The 22,672-nt window shown below is 44.0% G+C and overlaps 1 protein-coding gene across 1 annotated transcript in view; it reads left to right on the top strand.

Annotated features, from left to right (window-relative positions):
• The window catches only part of MYO5A (myosin VA), a 254,256-nt gene that overhangs the window by 146,401 nt on the left and 85,183 nt on the right, over positions 1-22,672 (top strand). The window contains exons 10-11 of the mRNA XM_077263766.1: positions 2,919-3,184; positions 7,305-7,386. Coding sequence (XP_077119881.1) covers positions 2,919-3,184; positions 7,305-7,386 — 348 coding nt within the window. The remainder of the gene's footprint in view (positions 1-2,918; positions 3,185-7,304; positions 7,387-22,672) is intronic.

Raw genomic sequence — 22,672 nt, 5'->3', positions numbered from 1 at the left:
TTTCTGGCTGGCCGGCGCTCACAGTGCAGAGAAGCTGAGACGCCGGAGGACAGACACCGGAATGTGAGTATGTACTGTTTGTTTTTTTTTACTTTTACGCTGGTAACCACGGTAAACATCGGGTTACTAAGCACGGCCCTGCGCTTAGTTACCCGATGTTTACCCTGGTTACAAGCGAACACATCGCTGGATCGCTGTCGCACACAACGATCCAGCGATGTCAGCGGGAGATCCAGCGACGAAAGAAAGTTCCATACGATCTGCTACGACGTACGATTCTCAGCAGGGTCCCTGATCGCTGCTGCGTGTCAGACACAGCGATATCGTATGGATATCGCTGGAACGTCACGGATCGTACGGTCGTAGCGATCAAAGTGTGACTGTGTGACGGTACCCTTACTTCACAATCTGTCTGACGATCCTTTCTCTAACCTGCTGGGATGGGTGCCTTTTGAAGTATTATTTAAACTTTGTGCTCCATATGGAGCGACATGAGGCAAAATGACATTTTGTCACCTCCATTAAAATAAACATTCTACCATGCAGAAACACTGAATAATCTAGCACAGAAGCACTGGGAAAGTTTAGTTGCTGTCAATGGAAGAGGCTAAATTACACAATGTGTAAAATTAGTCTTAAAGTGGACAGCCCCTCTAAAGTGGTTTTCTAAAATGACCCTCAAAAATCATCAGAAGACTATAACTGCTGGACTAGGTGACACGTGCAGGCCAGTCAGGTTAATCTCTATACCTCCTCCCCACCACTGATTTGGCAGCTTACTGACACAATGTACGCAGGAAGCTGCCAATCAGAGGTATGGGCGCAGTTATACAGAGCTCAGCATTCTGACCACTGTTACATCTATAGCACAATACTATCAGAGCTGCACCAAGCAGCCCACTAAGTGACACATCGCTGGAATCAGGGTCTCTTCCCCTACATCATGCTGCTCCCAGATTCCATAGCAAAATCCTGCATGGCAGATTCCTTTTCACTTCCTGCAGTGCATTGTCTTCTTTAGGTTCTGTTGAAGATGTTATGGGTGAGATGTCTATAGATTTTGCTGAGCAGTAATTGCCTTTTGTGCATGTTTGACTTCTGAAAGTCTTCTTTGGGCCACATTGGATTCGTTAGGGATCCATAGAAGTCTATAAGAAGCATAGCTCTTGTAAATCCCCGCAGATCGCTGTTCAGAAAGGAAGAGGGGAACACACAAATTTTACAATCTCGACCAGGGCTAGAATGGCATCCTAATTGTAAAGGCACTTATTACATTTTCCCCATAGGCTGCAAATATTTTAGCCTCACAAACTGCAGTATATTTTTAATTGACGTAAATTGCAAAGTAGTTTCATTTTTAATAAGGCGCAAGGTAATGGAAAAATCCCTGCTAGTCTGCAGGGAGAATTCTGCATTGGAAACAAGCAAAGGCTTGGTGGCTCAGCAGCCGCAGTCAGCTCATCTGTTAGGGAGGGGATTACAGGCAGGGGCTTCTCTCTGATCACTGACGCCACAATTAAAAAGAAAAGACAATGGTCTTAAACCAAAAATCTGTTTAAAGTGGATTTCTCATCTTTCTGTAGCGATTGATGAATGCTGTGTATTTGCATACATCACCTCCAGCCAACTATCAAGGCAGGGAAGTGCTCATCTCATGAATCCAGTACTCATAACTATAGTATTCACTGAGCGCCTTCGTATTTCCATGTAATAGCGGAGTTCCCTCGTATAGAATAAAGTAAGCATAGTCTGATGACGGATCATCTTTAGGTGACAATATCCAAGGCATCATCGGTGTGTCAAAGTTTATCTAAACTTTCAAGGACAGAAATTATGAATTATTGCTCTCCTGAAGCGCTATTAATTGGTGGTGAGGTCTAAGTCCTCAGTGTAAAACTGATTGCTCATCCATTCATCAGAAGCACTCAGCTATTGTCTAAGCGTCCACACAGTGGTGTATGAGCGCTATAGAAAGTATAAGGGCGCAAACAGTGGTGTATGAGTGCTATAAAAAATCTACGGGCGCACACAGTGGTGTATGAGCGCTATAAAAAGTCTATGGACGCACACAGTGGTGTATGAGCGCTATAAAAAGTCTATGGGCGCACACAGTGGTGTATGAGCGCTATAAAAAGTCTACGGGCGCACACAGTGGTGTATGAGCCCTATAGAAAGTCTACGGGCGCACACAGTGGTGTGAGTGCTATAAAAAGTCTACGGGCGCACACAGTGGTGTATGAGCGCTATAGAAAGTCTATGGGCGCACACAGTGGTGTATGAGCGCTATAAAAGGTCTACGGGCGCACACAGTGGTGTATGAGCACTAGAGAAAGTCTACGGGCGCACAGTGGTGTGAGTGCTATAAAAAGTCTACGGGCACACAGTGGTGTATGAGCGCTATAGAAAGTCTATGGGCACACACAGTGGTGTATGAGCACTATAGAAAGTCTATGGGCGCACACAGTGGTGTATGAGCACTATAGAAAGTCTACGGGCGCACACTGGTGTATGAGTGCTATAAAAGTCTATGGGCGCACACAGTGGTGTATGAGCACTATAGAAAGTCTACGGGCGCACACAGTGGTGTATGAGCGCTATAGAAAGTCTACGGGCGCACACAGTCATGCTAAAGCAATGGTGACTTGAGCTGTTGCTGGTGGTCTTGGGTTTTTGACGCCCGCTGGTCGATAGTGCTTCAGAGAGGCAGTAATATTTCACAATTGTTTGAAGTTCTAGGTCGTTTCCCCTTGTTACCTATACATATAAGTACAGATGGAATATGATGAGGAGAGCTGGCTTCACATGGGTTTTACTTATCATTAACGCCTTGGCTTTTTCTTATTTGGGATAAAAGCTTAAGATTTTGTTAAATCAATTACTTAAATCATTTTCTTATGCACTTTGTATTTTAATTTCAGCCAAAGAATCAACCTCTTGTTATATTTTGTGATCTGATGGGAGTGAACTATGAAGAAATGTCTCACTGGCTCTGCCATCGGAAGCTGGTAACTGCTGCGGAGACGTATATCAAGCCAATTTCCCGGCTACAGGCGATCAATGCGAGAGACGCTCTGTCCAAACACATTTACGCCTACTTGTTTAATTGGATTGTTTGCCATGTGAATAAAGCCCTACTGTCGTCTGCCAAGCAAAATTCCTTTATTGGAGTCCTCGACATCTATGGGTAAATAACCTGTCCTCCCTGTTATTTATACTCTAGATGGAGGCCCGATGCTATCACATCGGGAGGGCGGTAATGTCATGATGGGGGCAGGCTTTGCAGCGTTGAGAATCTCTCCCCACCATGTGCTCACCCACCTATCCACTCTCTCTTTCCCCATGTGCTGACTTCTCCCGTCTGTGCTCTCTTCTTTGACCTGTCTACCCCATGTGCTATCCCCCTTCTCTGTTGTCTCTCTCCTTCCTGTGCTGTGTTCTCCCCTCATGTTCTGTCCCGTTTGAACTGTCTCCCCCCTGTGCTCTGTCGTTCACCCCTGTGCGCTTTCTCTCTCCCCCATCTGCTGTCTTCTCATCTCATGTCATCTCTTCTTTGACCTGTGTACCCCATGTGCTCTCCCCCTTGTCTGCTCTCTCTCTCTCCACAACTATGCTGTCTTCTTCCCTCATGTCACGTCGCGCATCTGCCGCCAGGGTCAGCTAAATGATTCAAATAAATCAGACCGCCGCCATCACATTAAAACTGTGCATGCGCTCCTCCTGTACAAAGATGGTGTCGGTCAGTGAATCATTCGGGTGATCCCGGTGGCGGCATGTTCGTGACTGTGTTCCGCTGGGGATACCGCGCAAGAGGCTGCGTACAGCATATACAGTGTGTGTGGTGCGTACGGCGTATACAATGTGTGTGTGTGTGGTGCGTACAGCGTATACTGTGTGTGTGGTGCGTATTGCGTATGCAGTCAGTCTGTGTTGGGAGTATGTACAGCGTATACAGTGTGTGGTGCGTACAGCGTATACAATGTGTGGTGCGTACAGCGTATACAATGTGTGTGTGTTGCGTATGGTGTATACAGTGTGCGTGTGTTGGGGGTATGTACGGTGTATACAGTGTGTGTGTGTGTGTGTGTGTGTGTGTGTGTGTGTGTGTGTGTGTGTGTGGTGCGTACAGCGTATACTGTGTGTGTGGTGTGTACAGCATATACAGTGTGTGTGGTGCGTACGGCGTATACAATGTGTGTGTGTGGTGTGTACAGCATATACAGTGTGTGGTGCGTACGGCGTATACAATGTGTGTGTGTGTGGTGCGTACAGCGTATACAGTGTGCGTGTGGCGTATACAGTGTGTGTGGTGTGTATTGCATATGCAGTCTGTGTGTTGGGGGTATGTACAGTGTATACAGTGTGGTGCGTACAGCGTATACAATGTGTGTGTGTGTTGCGTATGGCGTATACAGTGTGCGTGTGTTGGGGTATGTACGGTGTATACAGTGTGTGTGTGTGGTGTGACGGTGTTCCGGTGGTACCGCGCAAGAGGCTGGTACCACCAGCAGTTTCCATATTGAGACACCCATCACCTGGGTGTCTTAATATGGAGATCGGTGAACTTCCGCCGCTTGGAATTCTGGGATCTGAACGGAACAGGAAATGAAAACATTACAAGGTAAGTATATATTAAGATGGAGGTAGACACTTATTATACTTGTTGTTGTTGCTCAGATGTGCTACATTGGTTAATACAAATGCTTATTTTTTGGGGGTCATTTATTTTTTTCTAATTTAATACCTATTAGTAATACGTGGTCTTTGGCATAATTAAATTCTGATTTTAGTTAGTACTTCATAAGCAGACATGAGAGAAATCAATGAGTCAGATTGTTTTTAGCTTGGCCTTTATACGACTACATATTTTGACCTTTGGTGGGTTGAAGTCTGGGGTACCTCTTGTTAAACTCACCATAAAGCCCCTTCCTATACACGCTAGACTGATGTCGGCCAAACTTGCCCATATTGCAGGGTTCGGCCACCAGTCCAATGTGTACGGGGCCCGATAGATGATTGTGTAGGGAGTCAGCATGTCTGATTCCAGTCTGCCTGAGGTTAGCCGCCACCAGTTGTGATTCGCAGCCACTCTCTTATAGAGCGCACAGGAGGACTCCGCAGCGAGCATACTCCTGTGTATGGGAGAGATGAACGCGAGAGCTGCCGGCTGACGTATCTGCGGAACCATCTTTTGGCCAACAGCGATCCAATGTGTATACAGATCCATTGGATCTTTCTTGTAGGCATATGATTTTTTTAAAGGCCCATGAATTGGCCAAGCTGAAATATGGGACACAGTCATAGAGGTTATGAATAGCGGGGCGATCCCTCCATTGGCCATATGATGGAGGTCCTGGATGTTGGTCTTCTATTTATGGCATATGATAAGGATGAAGCTTCAATATTTTGGCCACAGAGAAAAAAGTAAACTTTACCCAGCCATCTTTCCTTAGAATAGACCATCAATATCAGCCTGGCGCTGACTCTGTGCCCCACCTGTCAGGAGTGTGAAGCGGCAGTGTCACCTGTGGGAGTACTGCAGCATCTTCGGATTGTAGTGTGGATGCAAAGTATTAGAACATTGTTCAAATGAATGGGACGACACTACAAAAAGAACAGTAGGATGCTTCACCTAATACACAGCCGCTCTGCAGCGGGGAGCAGCAATGGATCTGTCCACGACTCTACATCCTTGGTCACCAACATAACATGTAGCATCATTATGTCACATCTTCCTTTTCCAGCTTTGGGGATGTTATATTTTCCTAGTAAGCAGTTTGCGCATCTCTTGTATGTAGTCGGCTATTTTAAGCAGCTTCCCATCGCCTTCTAACATTCTAATTGCCACATAAGTAATGTGATACATTTGCTGACTGTGTTGCCTCAAGGAAAGATGGTTACATGACCTGGATGATGTTAAAATTTCTGTCTTTGTAAGATACATTATTGTGCCTCATGGTGTTACCAAGTGAGCTTTACATGTGCATTTAACCCTTCCAACTTAGTAATACAGAAGCTGGTGCTAGAGAACTCATCTATATTATTATTATTATTTATTTATATAGCACCATTAATTCCATGGTGCTGTACATGCGAAGGGGTTACATCAAAATGCAAATATCACTTACAGTAAGCAAAACTAACAATGACAGACTGATACAGAGGGGCGAGGACCCTGCCCTTGTGGGATTACATTCTACAGGATTATGGGGAAGGAGACAGTAGGTCGGGGGTTGCAGTAGCTCCGGTGGTGTTGAGGTGGCCGTGTGGTCAGTGCAGGCTGTAGGCTTTCCTGAAGAGATGGGTTTTCAGGTTCCGTCTAAAGGATCCGAATGTCGTTGATAGTCGGACGTGTTGGGGCACAGAATTCCAGAGGATGGGGGATACTCGGGAGACGTCTTGGAGGTGATTGGATGAGGAGTGAATAAGTGCGGAGGAGAGAAGGAGGTCTTGGGAGGACCGCAGATTACATGAGGGAAGATATTGAGAGATTAGTTTCATTTCTATATGGAAATGAATGTGAATGCTGCCCTGGCATGACTTTGTGGACCACATGATAGAATAAAACTGGGAATACATCCAATGAAATGTATAAGCCAGAACAATCTAGTCTGTTTCATGAGATTATAAATAAAATTGGTTACATCCTTAAACCCTTTTATAAAGGAAGTGTGTCACCAGGATTTGGGTATCTAATATGAAACCAGCGTAATGTAGGGGCAGACACCCTGATTCCAGTGATGTTACTTACGTGGCTGCTTGCTGTTTTCGTCAAATCAACAGAAGATTATCACTAGATGAATAGTAAACCTGTTGATATGTAGTCCTTCGTATTAATGAGCCCTGTATAACCCCACCCCCACCACTGATTAGCAGCTTTCTGTGTACACTGTGCATAGGCAGAAAACTGGTGTGGGCGAGGTTACATAATTCAGCTTTCTGATATAAAATAAAGGAAAGTTGAAGCTACATCTTTCAGCAAAGTAGGAATCCAGATGAGCTTTATTTTAGAGATGGAAAATCAAGCCAATCTGCAATAAGAAGCCGTCTCGTTAACACGACTACATTACATAAGGCCTACTAGGACACATGAATGTGATAGGACTATTCTAATTGGATATTCATTTTACATGCAATGCGTTACCAGAATCTTTTAGACAACTGATGTGTTTGATCTCCGCTATTGGAAGCAGGAAAAAAAATTATAGAATACTGTAAAATGTGTCTATATTATTAAAATGTATCCTGAGCTTCATATACATTTTTTACCATACTAACAATGATTAATATATATTTTTTTTTTTCAGGTTTGAAACATTTGAAATAAACAGCTTTGAGCAGTTTTGCATCAACTACGCCAATGAGAAGCTACAGCAGCAGTTTAACCTGGTGAGCAGCTATGGACGTCGACCTTTTTACTGGTCGTAGGCTAAAAATGTTTTTATATTCCTACAAAGCAAAATACGTTTTACTGCAGAACTTCTCAAACTTTTTTTTTTTCTGGAACCATCACCAGTTAACCAGGCAGTTATTTTCAGTTGGCATGTCATAGGACAGTAGGAGTATTCTCCTGAGTTTGGGGTGCTTCGGATGCATGCTTTATTTCATGAACTGGCAGTCTTTCTCATGGTGTAAAGCAATTTCTACAATACGATCACGTCACTAATAAGTATCCAAACCAGGTTTTTTTGTCTCAAATTTCACTTATAGGCAATGGAAACCTTTTGGGATGGAAACATTATTTTTACTTATGAAGTAGTTACCTTTAGTTAAAGGGGTTGTCCACTACTTTCAATTAACCCCCCAATGTATCCCCCTCGGGCCCCTGATGATTTGTGTAAATACCTTGCGTTGCCTTTTTCCCCTGTGAGCGGCGCTATGCTGGTGCCTGAGTCCGGGTCACGTGACCCCCAGGCTTCAGCCGCCGCTCATTTCCGCCGACGTCACGTCAATTTCCAGACTCTGGAAATTGACGTGACGTCAGTAGCAGGCGTGTCCCCAGGCTCCACAGACAGCAGTCACTCATAAAGAGTGACTGGGCTGTGGGCGGGGCTGAGGCTGCCTGCGGGGCTGTGCTGGCGGCGGGCGGGGCTAGGCAGGGATGTGCGGGCGGGGCTAGGCAGGGATGTGCGGGTGGTCGCCGGCGCTGTGCGGTCCCGGGCGCCGGCGCTGTGCGGTCCCGAGCGCCGGCGCTGTGCGGTCCCGGTCGCCGGCGCTGTGCGGTCCCGGTCCCCGGCGCTGTGCGGTCCCGGGCGCCGGCGATGTGCGGACCGGTATGTGCTGGGGGGTGGTGTGTGTGTGTGCGTGCGTGCGTGCAGGCATCGTCCGATGGGACAACAAGTCCCATCGGGCTCTGCCTGCTACAGTGGCAGTGAGTGACACATTAGCCAATGATGGGACAGTAGTAGTCCCATCATCCGGCTAATGTGTTGAATGTAAAAAAAAATAAAAAAATACACACATACAGTACATACATACATACATACATACATACATACATACATACAACACACGACATGCGACGACACTCACCATGCGGCGACATGCGCCATGCGACGGCATGCGACATGTAACTTGCAATGACATGCGCCATGCAACAACATGCGACATGCAGCATGCGGCGACATGCAGCATGCGACGACATGCGCCATGCAACTACATGCACCATGCGACGACATGCGCCATGCGACAACATGAGACATGCACCATGCGGCGACATGCACCATGCAACGACACTCGCCATGCGGCGGCATGCGACATGCGACAACATGCAGCATGCGACAACATGCAACATGCCGCATACAGTACATACATACAGTACATACAGTACAGACATACAACATACATATAGACATACAGTACATGTAACATAGATTACATACTCACCATCACTTGTCACTTTGATCCCCGAAGCCATTGTCATCTGTAAAAAATATTAAAATAATAAACACTATACTCCCTGATCCGCAGAAATCCAATTAAAACGAGTGTCCCACGACGATCTCCCGTTGAGAGCAGGAGCATCAGCTGACGCAACCACTCACCAGGGGCTCCAGGAACACAATGAGGGGAGGAAGGTATCCTTCCACAATGTATTCCCCACAATGTATTCCTACGCCCCTGTGAGAAAATAGTCCCTAGTCTCACTTTATGGCATGCTGTATGAGAAAGTTCCCACGCAGCTTTTTGCCATAAAGTGAGACCAGTGAACTTTAGTAACCTCAGTGATACACTGCAGGAGCCATTGTCTCCTGTCAGTGTGTCACTAAGGGTCCTATAGAGCGGTGACATCAACCCTAACCGTAAACGTGACAAATACGTGGCACTTTAATACGTGACACTGAAATACAAGGCACGTGGCACTTACATACGTGGCACTTACATACGTGGCACTGAAATACGTGGCACTGAAATACGTGGTACTGTAATACGTGGCACTGAAATGCATGGCACTGAAATACGTGGCACTTACATAGGTGGCACTTACATAGGTGGCACTTACATAGGTGGCACTTACATAGGTGGCACTAAAATACGTGGCACTTAAATCCGTGGCACTGAAATACGTGTCACGTGGTACTTACATACGTGGTACTTACATACGTGGCACTTACATACGTGGCACTTACATACGTGGCACTTACATACGTGGCACTTACATACGTGGCACTTACATACGTGGCACTTACATACGTGGCACTTAAATACGTGGCACGTGGCACTTACATACGTGGCACTTACATACGTGGCACTTACATACGTGGCACTTACATACGTGGCACTTACATACGTGGCACTGAAATATCGTGGCACTATGACTGTCAGAAAATGTTCATTAAATGGTTAGGGGTAGGGTTAGGGTTTGGATCCCTTTATCACCCTGATGGTGGTGGGTGGTGTTTGTGTTTTTTTCTGTTTTTTTCTATAAAAACGCATGCGTTTTTAACGCAAACGCATGTGCTTAAAAACACATGCGTTTACATAGACAGCAATGCGTTTTTTTGCGGCAAAAAACGCCGCTAAAAATTACTACAGGTTGCATTTCTGCAAATGAAGGCGCGCGTACAAAAACGCATGCGTTGCCGAAAACGCGTCAAAACGCAACGCATGCGTATTTAATGTTAAGTATAGGAAAAAAAACGCATGCGTTTTTTAGCGCTAAAACGCAGCGTCCAAAAACGCAAGTGTGAAACCAGCCTCAGTGCCGGAATTGGCGCATCTTACAGATGCGCCATTTCTGGGGTGGCTGCGGACTGGTATTTGTAGCAAGGGGGGGGGGGGGACCAATATCCATGGCCCCTCTCTAGGCTATGAATATCAGCCCGCAGCTGTCTGCATAGCCTTTCTGGCTATAAAATATAGGGGGACCCCACGTCATTTTTTTGGGGATGGCCCTATTTTAATAGCCAGTAAAGGCTACGCAGACAGCTGCGGGCTGATATTCATAGCAGGCTACAAATATTGGCCCCCGGCCGTCGGCTTTCCCCCTCTTGCGCAGAAAATTGCGCGGGAGCCCACGCCGTTTTTTTTCAGTTTTTTATTAAATTAAATGCTCATTAAGGCCTGTTTCACACTTGCGTCGGCACGGGTCCATCGCTATGCGTTGGGCCGACGTACCGACGCACGTTGTGAAATTTGTGCACGTCGTGGGCAGCGGATGCAGTTTTTCAACGCATCCGCTGCCCATTCTGAAGTCCGGGGAGGAGGGGGCGGAGTTTTGGCAGACGCGACGGACGTGCCAACGGTCCGCCAAAACACGACGCATCCGTTGCACGATGGACGCGACATGTGGCCATCCGTCGCGATCCTTCACTAATACACGTCTATGGGTAAAAAACGCATCCTGCGAGCACATTTGCAGGATCCGTTTTTTTCCCAAAAAGACGGATTGCGGAAAACGGAAAACATCGGTCTTTCTATTATATATCTATGGATATATCTATCTATAGATACAGTTAGGTCCATATATATTTGGACAGAGACAACATTTTTCTAATTTTGGTTACAGACATTACCACAATGAATTTTAAACAAAACAATTCAGATGCAGTTGAAGTTCAGACTTTCAGCTTTCATTTGAGGGTATCCACATTAAAATCGGATGAAGGGTTTAGGAGTTTTTTTCTCATAGAGTTTCATCCGTTTTTTGCCGGATCCGTCAAAAAAGCTGTTTCCGCCGGATGGAAAACACATACAGAGGAACGTTTTTTCTGTCCGGCGAAAAAACGCACAGCGACGGATCCGGCAAAAAAAAACGTATGAAACTGAGCTGTGAAATGATGAATCCGGCCTTGGAATCCCGTTTTTTCATGCACATTTCCATTCAAATCATGCACATTTTCCGTTTATTTACTTATTTCCAAAAACGGCATTAAAACCGCGCATAAACCGCACCAAAAAAAGCATCAAAACTGCACCAAAAACTGCATCAAAACCTGGTGCAGTTTTGGTGCGGTTTTGATGCAGTTCTTGGTGTGGTTTTGGTGCGGCTTTTTCCGCAGCATGTGCACAACAAGTCTGCGGCTCCCATAGACTTACATTGGTTGTACACTACACTGCGGATTTGATGCAATTCAGTGCAGCAAAAAACGCTGCGGATCTGCAATCAGATCCGCAACGGGTGCACACAGCCTTAGCATTTAGGGAACCTAGCAAAAAAGCCAAGCAAAAAACAAGTGTGGGATTGCACTTTTTTGCCATTTCATTGCACTTTGAATTTTTTTCACATTTTCTGCTACACGACATGGTAAAACCAATGGTGTCGTTCAAAAGTAGAACTTGTCACGCAAAAGATCACATGGCCATATTGACGGAAAAATTATGGCTTTGGAAAGAAGGGGAGCGATAAACGAAAACAAAAAAGCTCCAGGGGGTGAAGGGGTTTAGAAACATGGATATGGACATACCTATGGAAATAGACATAGATATATAGATATAGCTGTATCTATCTATCTATCTATCTATCTATCTATCTATCTATCTATCTATCTATCTATCTATCTTTCCCTCTATCCGTGTGTAATGGAGTGTGGGTTGGACAAATGTAAAAGAGGAGGTTGGACAGAAATGACATCACAAATCTTTCTGAAGCTAGAGGAGGGAGTGGTTGGGGTGTGTTTTGGAGTGGGTGTGGTAGGTTCGTGCTTAGTAGCAGTGCAATGCATCATGGAACTTGTAGTATTAGAGCACAGTAACTCAGGAGAAAGGAAGTTGTCGATTAACCCCATGAGAGCTGAATCCAGCACTAAAGATGTGCTGCTACAGCATGATAAAAGCTAATATTGCTAAAATAAACACAGTAGATGTTTTCAGTGGCACATAATAGCAAGATTTATGAAAAAAAAAAAAAAAAAGGTTATAGTAGTGGACAACTTCTTTAATACAAATGCACAAAGTCTGTCTGCATTCTCCATTTTTCAGACCCCGTGAGATGGTATCCCTCCCTGTTATACATGTGCCATTTTAACGCTATATGTCCAAGTGCTGTCTGCAGTAGCGCATGTCATATATCAGTATTTCTCTAATACTGTACATAATGCCTTTTCATTTACTTTCCTCCTTTTCTGGAGGTTCTTTATCTGCCCTCCCTGAAAATGTAGATACTTTCCTCTTTCACCACATTGTGGAGATTTGTGTACCGTCTGCTCACTCCTGCTAGCACTCACACTAAAAATAAGTGTGGGAGCACAGTGAGAGCAGCAGCTGTAACAGATTTGTAACATTTTCGCACAAGCGCTCAGCTAGGTAAAGGATTTACATACACCCCACATCAGTAATGTATCTAGAACATTGCTTAAAGTGGACCTTTCACCAGTTTTAGCATGTTAAACTTGGCCACATCATGGAATTGTGGCTGTAGAGCTGAGTAGGTTTTAGTTTTTATTTTTGATCTTCATTGCAGAGATATTGGCTTGTTAAATTGAAATTATAATTTCATCTTCAACCAAGGGAGCTTTTAAGTATTGGATCCCAGCAGAGGCCCAAAAACCAGGGTGGATACACGGTCCCTGACTTATATTTGTATTATCTGGCTGGTCAAGTATGCTACTTAAAACATTGGGTAAATCAGAGTGAACTTAATAATGCAGAAGCTCACTTTATGCATTTTTTGGGTGGAAATACACCATGGACAATATTGGAGGGTTCATACAGACCACCCCAGGGTTTGTTATTTGCACACAGTTTAGCAATACAGGTTTGGCAAGGCAGTAAACGCATTTTGAAATTCACTGATCAAATTGGGGAGATTCAGATATGGGATAATCCCGAGTTCCCGCACCTTCAACATTTACAGGATCCGGTTTTCTGGAAACAAAATGGAATAACAACACTTAATCAGTTTTTGAAAATGAAACTTTATTATCGTTCGAACAAATCCATATCAGGTTTGGAGAGTTTTATAGATATCTACAACTGATAAAACACAACCAGAAAACATATTACCGGGACCAAGAGACCGGCAAAACAGGGGGCTAATTACCACATAATACTGAACAATTAGCCCCAGGCCTACCACGAGGCCACCCACTCCATAATATCACTAAAGATAAGGAGAACAAAGGAGTATATCGGGTACCAAAAATTTATTAAGTATACAATGTATAAATACAAGCAATAATTATATGTTTAAACAACAAGAGGTACAAACCACATGTAAAGTGCATATAGGATGAGGACAGGAAAACCCCATCTGGTGCACAGGGCCCTAAAGGTGAATCAATCTGCACTATGGCGCGGATAGATAGAAACAATAGCCATACAATGCCATGTGGCTACACAAGTACAATATAAGAACACCGGTAATCAGTAGTAGAAACCACAAGGCATGCTTATCGCAATAATGACAGGGCTGCACCTGGGCACCAGGCTGGGACCAAGAGGAAGACACGCCATGATGTACCAGTTCCCGTTTCCTAGAATGTGAATATCTAAATACCCACTAATGGGAGTATTATCAACTCAAGGACCCACAGGTGTAATATCCTCTCTTTACACCTTTCTGTTAAACTCTAAAATCGCAACCACTCACCTCGCTGTTAAAAGTAAGCTACTTTCACACATCAGTTTTTTACCGTCAGGCTCAATCCAGTGAATTTGGAAAAAACTGATCAGTCGCAAATTGTGCAAAACTGATGCAACGGATCAATTTTTTCGCCGGATCCGACTAGCTGTTCTGGGGGGGAAAGAGACAAGAATGGAAAACGCATGCTCAGTTTAAAAAAACGGAGTCCGTCTCTGGATTCCGTCATTTGACAGATCCAGCACCATAGGGTTCCTTTATAGTAAACGCTGTCCTTTTTTCGATGGACACAAAAAACGTAACTATGTACATTTTCTGCGGCTGCCGGAAAAACAATTTTCGACTGATCCGGCGAATAACTGATGAAACATGAGGCCATCCGTCTCTAATACAAGTGTATGAGAAAAAAACGGATACGGCGGCAACTTTTGACGGATCGTTTTTTTTTCATAATTTGCTGGATTGTGACTGATGGCAAAAAACTGATGTGTGAAAGTAAGTGGCGACACCTAATACCATCTATCACTGATGATCTGTGGAGCGATATCCTAGAAGCACATGCAATGGTGTCACCTGCTGCAAATAACAAGATAATACAATTGTATATACTTCACCAATCCTATCTGACCCAAGTAGATTACATAAATTTGGTAGAGGAGTGATTGATGAATGTCACAGGTGTGGGGAATCCAGGGCTGATTTCTGGCACCTTATTTGGAACTGTAGGATTATACAGAGATATTAGTGAGGTCGTAGCCACACTGGAGCGGATAATGGGGATACCGATCGAATGTAGACCGGAATTGTGCATTCTGGGGAGGAGATGTGGGTCCACCACGATAGAATATTTCTTCGGGAAGCTCTGTTTATGGCTATAAAAGCGATAGTATTGAGGTGGATGGGGGGAAATCTCCTTCGATTAATCAGTGGAAGATACTTGTGAATGACAGAATTCCTTATGAAAACATATTATACAGAAACAGAGGATGTCCTCAGAAATTTCAGAAGATTTGGGAAAGGTGGTGTGACTTGCCATTGACACACCTGGCTCCTGGTGCTACGGCCTCTTCAATCTAGCGATATAATCCCTGATGTGTATATCTATTCTGGACCAAAAACGTGATGATCTGTGTAGGATTCATAACATGTATACAGGTCCTTCTCAAAAAATTAGCATATAGTGTTAAATTTCATTATTTACCATAATGTAATGATTACAATTAAACTTTCATATATTATAGGTTCATTATCCACCAACTGAAATTTGTCAGGTCTTTTATTGTTTTAATACTGATGATTTTGGCCTACAACTCCTGATAACCCAAAAAACCTGTCTCAATAAATTAGCATATCAAGAAAAGGTTCTCTAAACGACCTATTACCCTAATCTTCTGAATCAACTAATTAACTCTAAACACATGCAAAAGATACCTGAGGCTTTTAAAAACTCCCTGCCTGGTTCATTACTCAAAACCCCCATCATGGGTAAGACTAGCGACCTGACAGATGTCAAGAAGGCCATCATTGACACCCTCAAGCAAGAGGGTAAGACCCAGAAAGAAATTTCTCAACAAATAGGCTGTTCCCAGAGTGCTGTATCAAGGCACCTCAATGGTAAGTCTGTTGGAAGGAAACAATGTGGCAGAAAACGCTGTACAACGAGAAGAGGTGACAGGACCCTGAGGAAGATTGTGGAGAAGGACCGATTCCAGACCTTGGGGAACCTGAGGAAGCAGTGGACTGAGTCTGGTGTGGAAACATCCAGAGCCACCGTGCACAGGCGTGTGCAGGAAATGGGCTACAGGTGCCGCATTCCCCAGGTAAAGCCACTTTTGAACCATAAACAGCGGCAGAAGTGCCTGACCTGGGCTACAGAGAAGCAGCACTGGACTGTTACTAAGTGGTCCCAAGTACTTTTTTCTGATGAAAGCAAATTTTGCATGTCATTCGGAAATCAAGGTGCCAGAGTCTGGAGGAAGACTGGGGAGAAGGAAATGCCAAAATGCCTGAAGTCCAGTGTCAAGTACCCAGTCAGTGATGGTGTGGGGTGCCATATCAGCTGCTGGTGTTGGTCCACTGTGTTTCATCAAGGGCAGGGTCAATGCAGCTAGCTATCAGGAGATTTTGGAGCACTTCATGCTTCCTGGCACCTGCTCACAGTGCCAAAACCACTGGTAAATGGTTTACTGACCATGGTATTACTGTGCTCAATTGGCCTGCCAACTCTCCTGACCTGAACCCCATAGAGAATCTGTGGGATATTGTGAAGAGAAAGTTGAGAGACGCAAGACCCAACACTCTGGATGAGCTTAAGGCCGCTATTGAAGCATCCTGGGCCTCCATAACATCTCAGCAGTGTCACAGGCTGATTGCCTCCATGCCACGCCGCATTGAAGCAGTCATTTCTGCCAAAGGATTCCCGACCAAGTATTGAGTGCATAACTGAACATTATTATTTGATGGTTTTTTTGTTTGTTATTAAAAAACACTTTTATTTGATTGGACGGTTGAAATATGCTAATTTATTGAGACAGGTTTTTTGGGTTATCAGGAGTTGTAGGCCAAAATCATCAGTATTAAAACAATAAAAGACCTGACAAATTTCAGTTGGTGGATAATGAATCTATAATATATGAAAGTTTAATTGTAATCATTACATTATGGTAAATAATGAAATTTAACACTATATGCTAATTTTTTGAGAAGGACCTGTATATTATAACCTGATCCGGTACAAGCTTTAAAACTTTTTTTTTTTTTTTTTTTTTTTTAAAGCTCTGTTGATTAGTAAGTGCAATGCCTGGTAGAATATATTATACTGAAGGTTGTTTTATTTGTTTGTATACTTTATTATTGAAGGTATGTTGTCATATCTATGTCAATGTGAATGTTGATATACGGATCATTTTAATTTTATACCATGTTACCATATGTTTGTCAACTTATTTTGTGGAATTTTTCTATAAAGAGTTAAAAAAAAACCAAAAAAAAACCAAGGGAGCTTTAGCAGAGATTAATCTTTGACGACATTAACTTTGTCCTTTGCGTTATGTTGACCAATCTGAAGCAATAGGCGTAATGCAGCAGAGAAACAAAAAAAAAAATACGCTCCCAGAAAATTATCAGACCAGACTTTAAGTGAACCATGTCATGACATACAGCTATCCTCTCCTCTCTAATTTCTCTGTTGGCATCTATTATTATTGTAAGCAGCGGAAGGAAGTAGAGCAGAACTGTATGTCATTACAAAGATGTATGCAGCTCTTCTCCCACAGTGCTGTCATTTCTGCTTTTACCCCCATCCCTCCACACTAACAGTAGTGTGAGAGCAGTGCTGCAAAAAGTGTTTGTAAAGACACAGTCTTGCTCTTGTCACTGATCTCAATGCTGACATCTACTGTGGTTAAAAGCAGGGGATAGGAGTAGAGCAGAGGTATGTGTAATTAAAAACTTGCAGTACTCATTTCACAGCTCTGTCAGCTTTACTTTACTCACCACCACACTGACTGCCATGAGATGAGAGCTGCTGAGGTGATAATAATGACACACAGCTCTGCTCTACTCCCCCTCACAACACCTGTAATCACAGTAGATGTCAGCAGTGAGATCTTTGAGGAGAGCAGGGCTAGTTGTCATTACATGTCTCACACAGAGTAAGCTTTGTCTATTATTCTCTAGGGTAATATATTTGTTTTGTTTTTTTTCTTCTGCATAACACTTATTTGTTTTGATTTGTCGTCAAATTACAGGCACAGTAACTGCCCCCAGAAGTGAATCTTTGCTGACTCCCTCTTGGTTGATAGAGAGATTAGAATCTATACTTTACTAGCTAATATCCCCATAATGGAGAAAAGAAATAAGAAAAATAAAATTGTTTTATTTAGCTATGCAGCCACTATTTTATATGATGTAATATAATATACACTGCTCAAAAAAATAAAGGGAACATTAAAATCCCCACATCCTAGATATCACTGAATGAAATATTCTAGTTGTAAATCTTTATTCATTACATAGTGGAATGTGTTGAGAACAATAAAACCTAAAAATGATCAATGTAAACCACAACTAATATCCCATGGAGGTCTGGAGTTGGAATGATGCTCAAAATCAAAGTGAAAAATGAAGTTACAGGCTGATCCAATTCATCCTGTAATTCATCGTACATTCAGTGGAAATGCCTCAAGACAAGGAAATGATGCTCAGTAGTGTTTGTGGCCTCCATGTGCCTGTATGACCTCCCTACAAGCCTGGGCATGCTCCTGATGAGGCGGCGGATGATCGGAGGGATCTCCTCTCAGACCTGGACTAAAATATCCTCCAACTCCTGGACAGTCTGTGGTGCAACGTGACGTTGGTGGATGGTGCAAGACATGATGTCCCAGATGTGTTCAATCAGATTCAGGTCTGGGAACGGGCGGGCCAGTCCATAGCTTCAATGCCTTCATCTTGCAGGAACTGCTAACACATTCCAGCCACATGAGGTCTGGCATTGTCCTGCATTAGGAGGAACCCATGGCCAACCTCACCAGCATATGGTGTCACAAGGGTCTGAGGATCTCATCTCAGTACCTAATGGCAGTCAGGCTACCTCTGGCGAGCACATGGAGGGCTGTGCGGCTCTCCAAAGAAATGCCACCCCACACCATTACTGACTCACTGCCAAAACGGTCATGCTGAAGGATGTTGCAAACAGCAGATCGCTCCACGGCGTCTTCAGACTCTGTCACGTCTGTCACGTGCTCAGTGTGAACCTGCTTTCATTTGTGAAGAGCACAGGGCGCCAGTGGCGAATTTGCCAATCCTGGTGTTCTGTGGCAAATGCCAAACAGCATCCTGCACGGTGTTGGGCTGTGAGCACAACCCCCATCTGTGGATGTCGGGCACTCAGACCATCCTCATGGAGTTGGTTTGTAACCCTTTGTGCAGACACATGCACATTTGTGGTCTGCTTGATGTAATTTTGCAGGGCTGTGGCAGTGGTCCTCATGTTCCTCCTTGCACAAAGGCTGAGGTAGCGGTCCTGCTGCTGGGTTGTTGCCCTCCTACGGCCCCCGCCACGTCTCCTGGTGTATTGGCCTGTTTCCTGGTAGCGCCTCCAGCCACTGGACACTACGCTGACAGACACAGCAAACCTTCTTGCCACAGCTCGCATTGATGTGCCATCCTGGATGAGCTGCACTACCTGAGCCATTTCTGTGGGTTGTAGAGTCTATCTCATGCTACCACAAGTGTGAAAGCACAACCAACATTCAAAAGTGACCAAAACATCAGCCAGAAAGCATTGGTACTGAGATGTGATCTGTGGTCCCCACCTGCAGAACCACTCCTTTATTGAGTGTGTCTTGATAATTGGCAATAATTTCCATCTGTTGTCTATTCCATTTGCACAACAGCATGTCAAATTGATTGTCAAACAGTGTTGCTTCCTAAGTGAACAGTTTTATTTCACAGAAGTTTGATTTACTTGGAGTTATATTATGTTGTTTAAGTGTTCCCTTTATTTTTTTGAGCAGTGTATACAATGTGATAGAGGAAAATTAAAATCTATACAGACATCACCAGAGAAGGGAGAAGAGCTAACACTTTAATCTCCTTGAAGGAGGCCTTCAGATTGAACATATGGAATTAATTAGACCTAGGAACAGAGGGACTAATTTAAACAATTGAAGTGAGAAATGTCACTAACACTTCCATCTCCATTGAAGTAGCGGCCTCCTGCAGTGACCAAATAATTAAAGCAAGATTATTTGCTTGGAAGAAGACATCAATTCTGACCTTCATGTACACAGAGGAAGACAACTGCCTTCCCAGGCATAAACTTCCTCTCATCAAGCATTTTTCGTAGACATTGTATCTCCGGTGTCCAATGATGAAGATTGGGGCTTGCATCTATTCAATATTTATGGGAGATATATTTTCAGCGTTGTTGTGAAGGGACGAACATAACACATTCACTCGCATCACCCTAAGGCCAATAGAACCCCGCCAACCTAATAACGATGATGTTATCCAGGCCATGTTTGATCTGTATAGAGAGGAAAAATTGCAATAAGAAATTTGACAACAAAATCTACTGCCTGGGACCTCCAGGGGTGAAAATCTCCTGTAATTTGGGGATCTCATAAAATTCTAAGAGACCTAGTACATTCGACAATCAGCCCCCACATGAGCTCATCAAGGGGAGGTATTTGGTCGTAACCTTGAGCTAATAAGCAGTATTTGGGTCTGGGGCATTTGTCCTCCGGAAGACATAGTTTGCTATGAGGGTGTCCCATTTTTCTAATCTGAGTGCTTCCCTCCGCTAAGAGCTGAGCCTTTTCCATGACATTTCCTCTTCCATCACTTGTCACTCAATTGTGTAGTTGTCCTGACAATTGGAGGCAGCTCTGTGGGATCAGCCCAGTGTCATCTGTGACATAGTGGTAACAGTGGTGTAATCTGCGTGTTACACACACACACACACACACACACACACACACACACACACACACACACACACACGTCTATGATTTGGCCATTTTTTTTTAATGTACAGCCGAATTGCAAACTTGCCTATAACGTGGCTTGCACAGTGGGCAAGTAGCCTTAATCAGGAGTGTATGTTTCTTTCAATGCCAGAACTTGCCCACAAAAACCCATTACATGGAATTATGTGTCATCCAGGTAATCAGTCAAATATGCGACTAGGCTTTTAGTTTTCACAGCAGCCATATAGACAATTGTTTTTACATAGTAACAGACTGCAAAAACTCTGCAGTCTGATCCTGCAGTCATCCATTGTTACGTGCTTCGAAAATAGAAAAGGAAGCAACTTAGCAAATTGACTTGGTCATATCCTATTATGTCTCTAGACCTGTGTGTCTCAATAGTAATAGTGTACAAACAAGCAAGGTGTAGTGAGATTGTGCAGTCACGGTCTCTCATCAGCCCCTTACCTCTCGCTATTCTGCCAATTGTAAGTTATTAAGAAGAGGAAGAGTATGACTGTAGCGTCAGCGTATCGACACCGTGTGTTTGTAGCTGTCTGCATGGTGCAATACACACAACCAATGGGACATTTTAATATTGGTTGTCATTTTCTTCAAATGTCAGATTTATTAATATAAACTGAAACACATTAGCTTTGCAGGTGGACATTCCCTTTTAAAGGGATTGTTTGACTTTCTTAAATTGGTAAAATTGCAAAATGTTTGTAAAAACATGGAACTTATTATTTAAAAAAAATCTGTGTTCTTAAAGGGGTTTTTTCGGAACCCTAACAATGATGACCTTTCCTTAGGATAGGTCATCAATGTCTGATCGGTGGAGGTACGACACCGGTCACCACCCACCAATCAGCTGTTTGCGTTGTCAGCGGCTGCCAGAACTGCTCAGTTACCGAGCTGCACAGCACAGCTCCGTCAACGGAGTTGTGGCCGCAGGCCAGTACTGCACATCGTCCCCCTATTGATTTGAATTGGGAGTGGATGTGCAGTACCCGGCAGAGGCCACAATACAGTCGACCAGGTTGTGCCGTGCAGCTCTTTGATTGAGCAATTCTGTCCGCTAACAACGTGAACAGCTGATTGCGAGTGTGCCGGGTGTCACACCAAAACCAATCACACATTGATGGCCTATCCTAAGGATAGGCCATCAATGTTAAAGTCGTGAAAAGTCCCTTTAAGAACAGAGGGATATTTTATTTGATATTTTAATATTCACTGCCTAGATTACCAGCCACCTCTGCAATCTAACAGAGGTGGCCGACTGCCTAGTCAGAAGAGAGTGCTAGCAAGTTTTTTTGCTATGCACCTCAAAAGCTCTGCTCTAAAGCTAGCCAGACCACTGCAGCACCAGTTTCCTTGCGGTCTTGAGATGCTGCAGAGGTAAAGCTGCCTCTGTGCAGCATGGGAGCCCAGTTCGGAGGAGTGGTGCAAGGATACCGCTGGCCTGAGCTATCGGTATCCAGTAGCTCACCACCACCCTGACAAGCAAGGACCTGGTAGGCTGGGCAGCAGTGTGCTCCCAAAAAAAGACGTTAAACCCTCTAACATTTCTTGTCTGCATGGTCATAGACCTGAAGATGATGAATGAGTAAAGCAAGGAAGAATCAAACCTTTTGGAGAGGGGGGAGCGTTACTATTGTTCTGTATATACAGTATGTGATCATGAAGAAATCCATGTATGAGCCTCGCTCTCATCACCAGCAGTGGTGTCATGTAGTGGTTTTTGGAATTCAAGGATATACTGAGATGAAGGGCAGCACGGGCACCCCAGGACTCCTTGCAGCGCTGGGTTCCTACACCCAAGTCCCACCAATGACAACATCTATAAGGAGTTTGTATGTTCTCCCTTTGTTTGTGTGTGTTTTCTCCGGGTTCTCCGGTTTTCTCTCGCTCTCCAAAGACATACTGATAGGGAATTTAGATTGTGAGCCCCAGTGGGGACAGTAATGATAATCTACGTAAAGCGCTGTGGAATTAATGGCGCTTTATAAATGAGTAAAATAAATAATGAGTATCAGATCTGGTCCACATTTTTGGACAGAAGCATCACAGAATTCATTGAGATTCTGTTCCAATAATTATAAGTAGTGATGAGCGAGTATACTCATTACTCGAGATTTCCCTGAATACACTTGAGGAAATCCTAACAAACAGGCAATTCCCACAT

This window comes from Ranitomeya variabilis, chromosome 5 (genome assembly GCF_051348905.1).
Source record: "Ranitomeya variabilis isolate aRanVar5 chromosome 5, aRanVar5.hap1, whole genome shotgun sequence".
Classification (NCBI taxonomy): Eukaryota; Metazoa; Chordata; class Amphibia; order Anura; family Dendrobatidae; genus Ranitomeya; species Ranitomeya variabilis.
The sequence above is the reverse complement of the archived record's forward strand: the minus strand, read 5'-3'. Positions and strand labels throughout refer to the sequence as shown.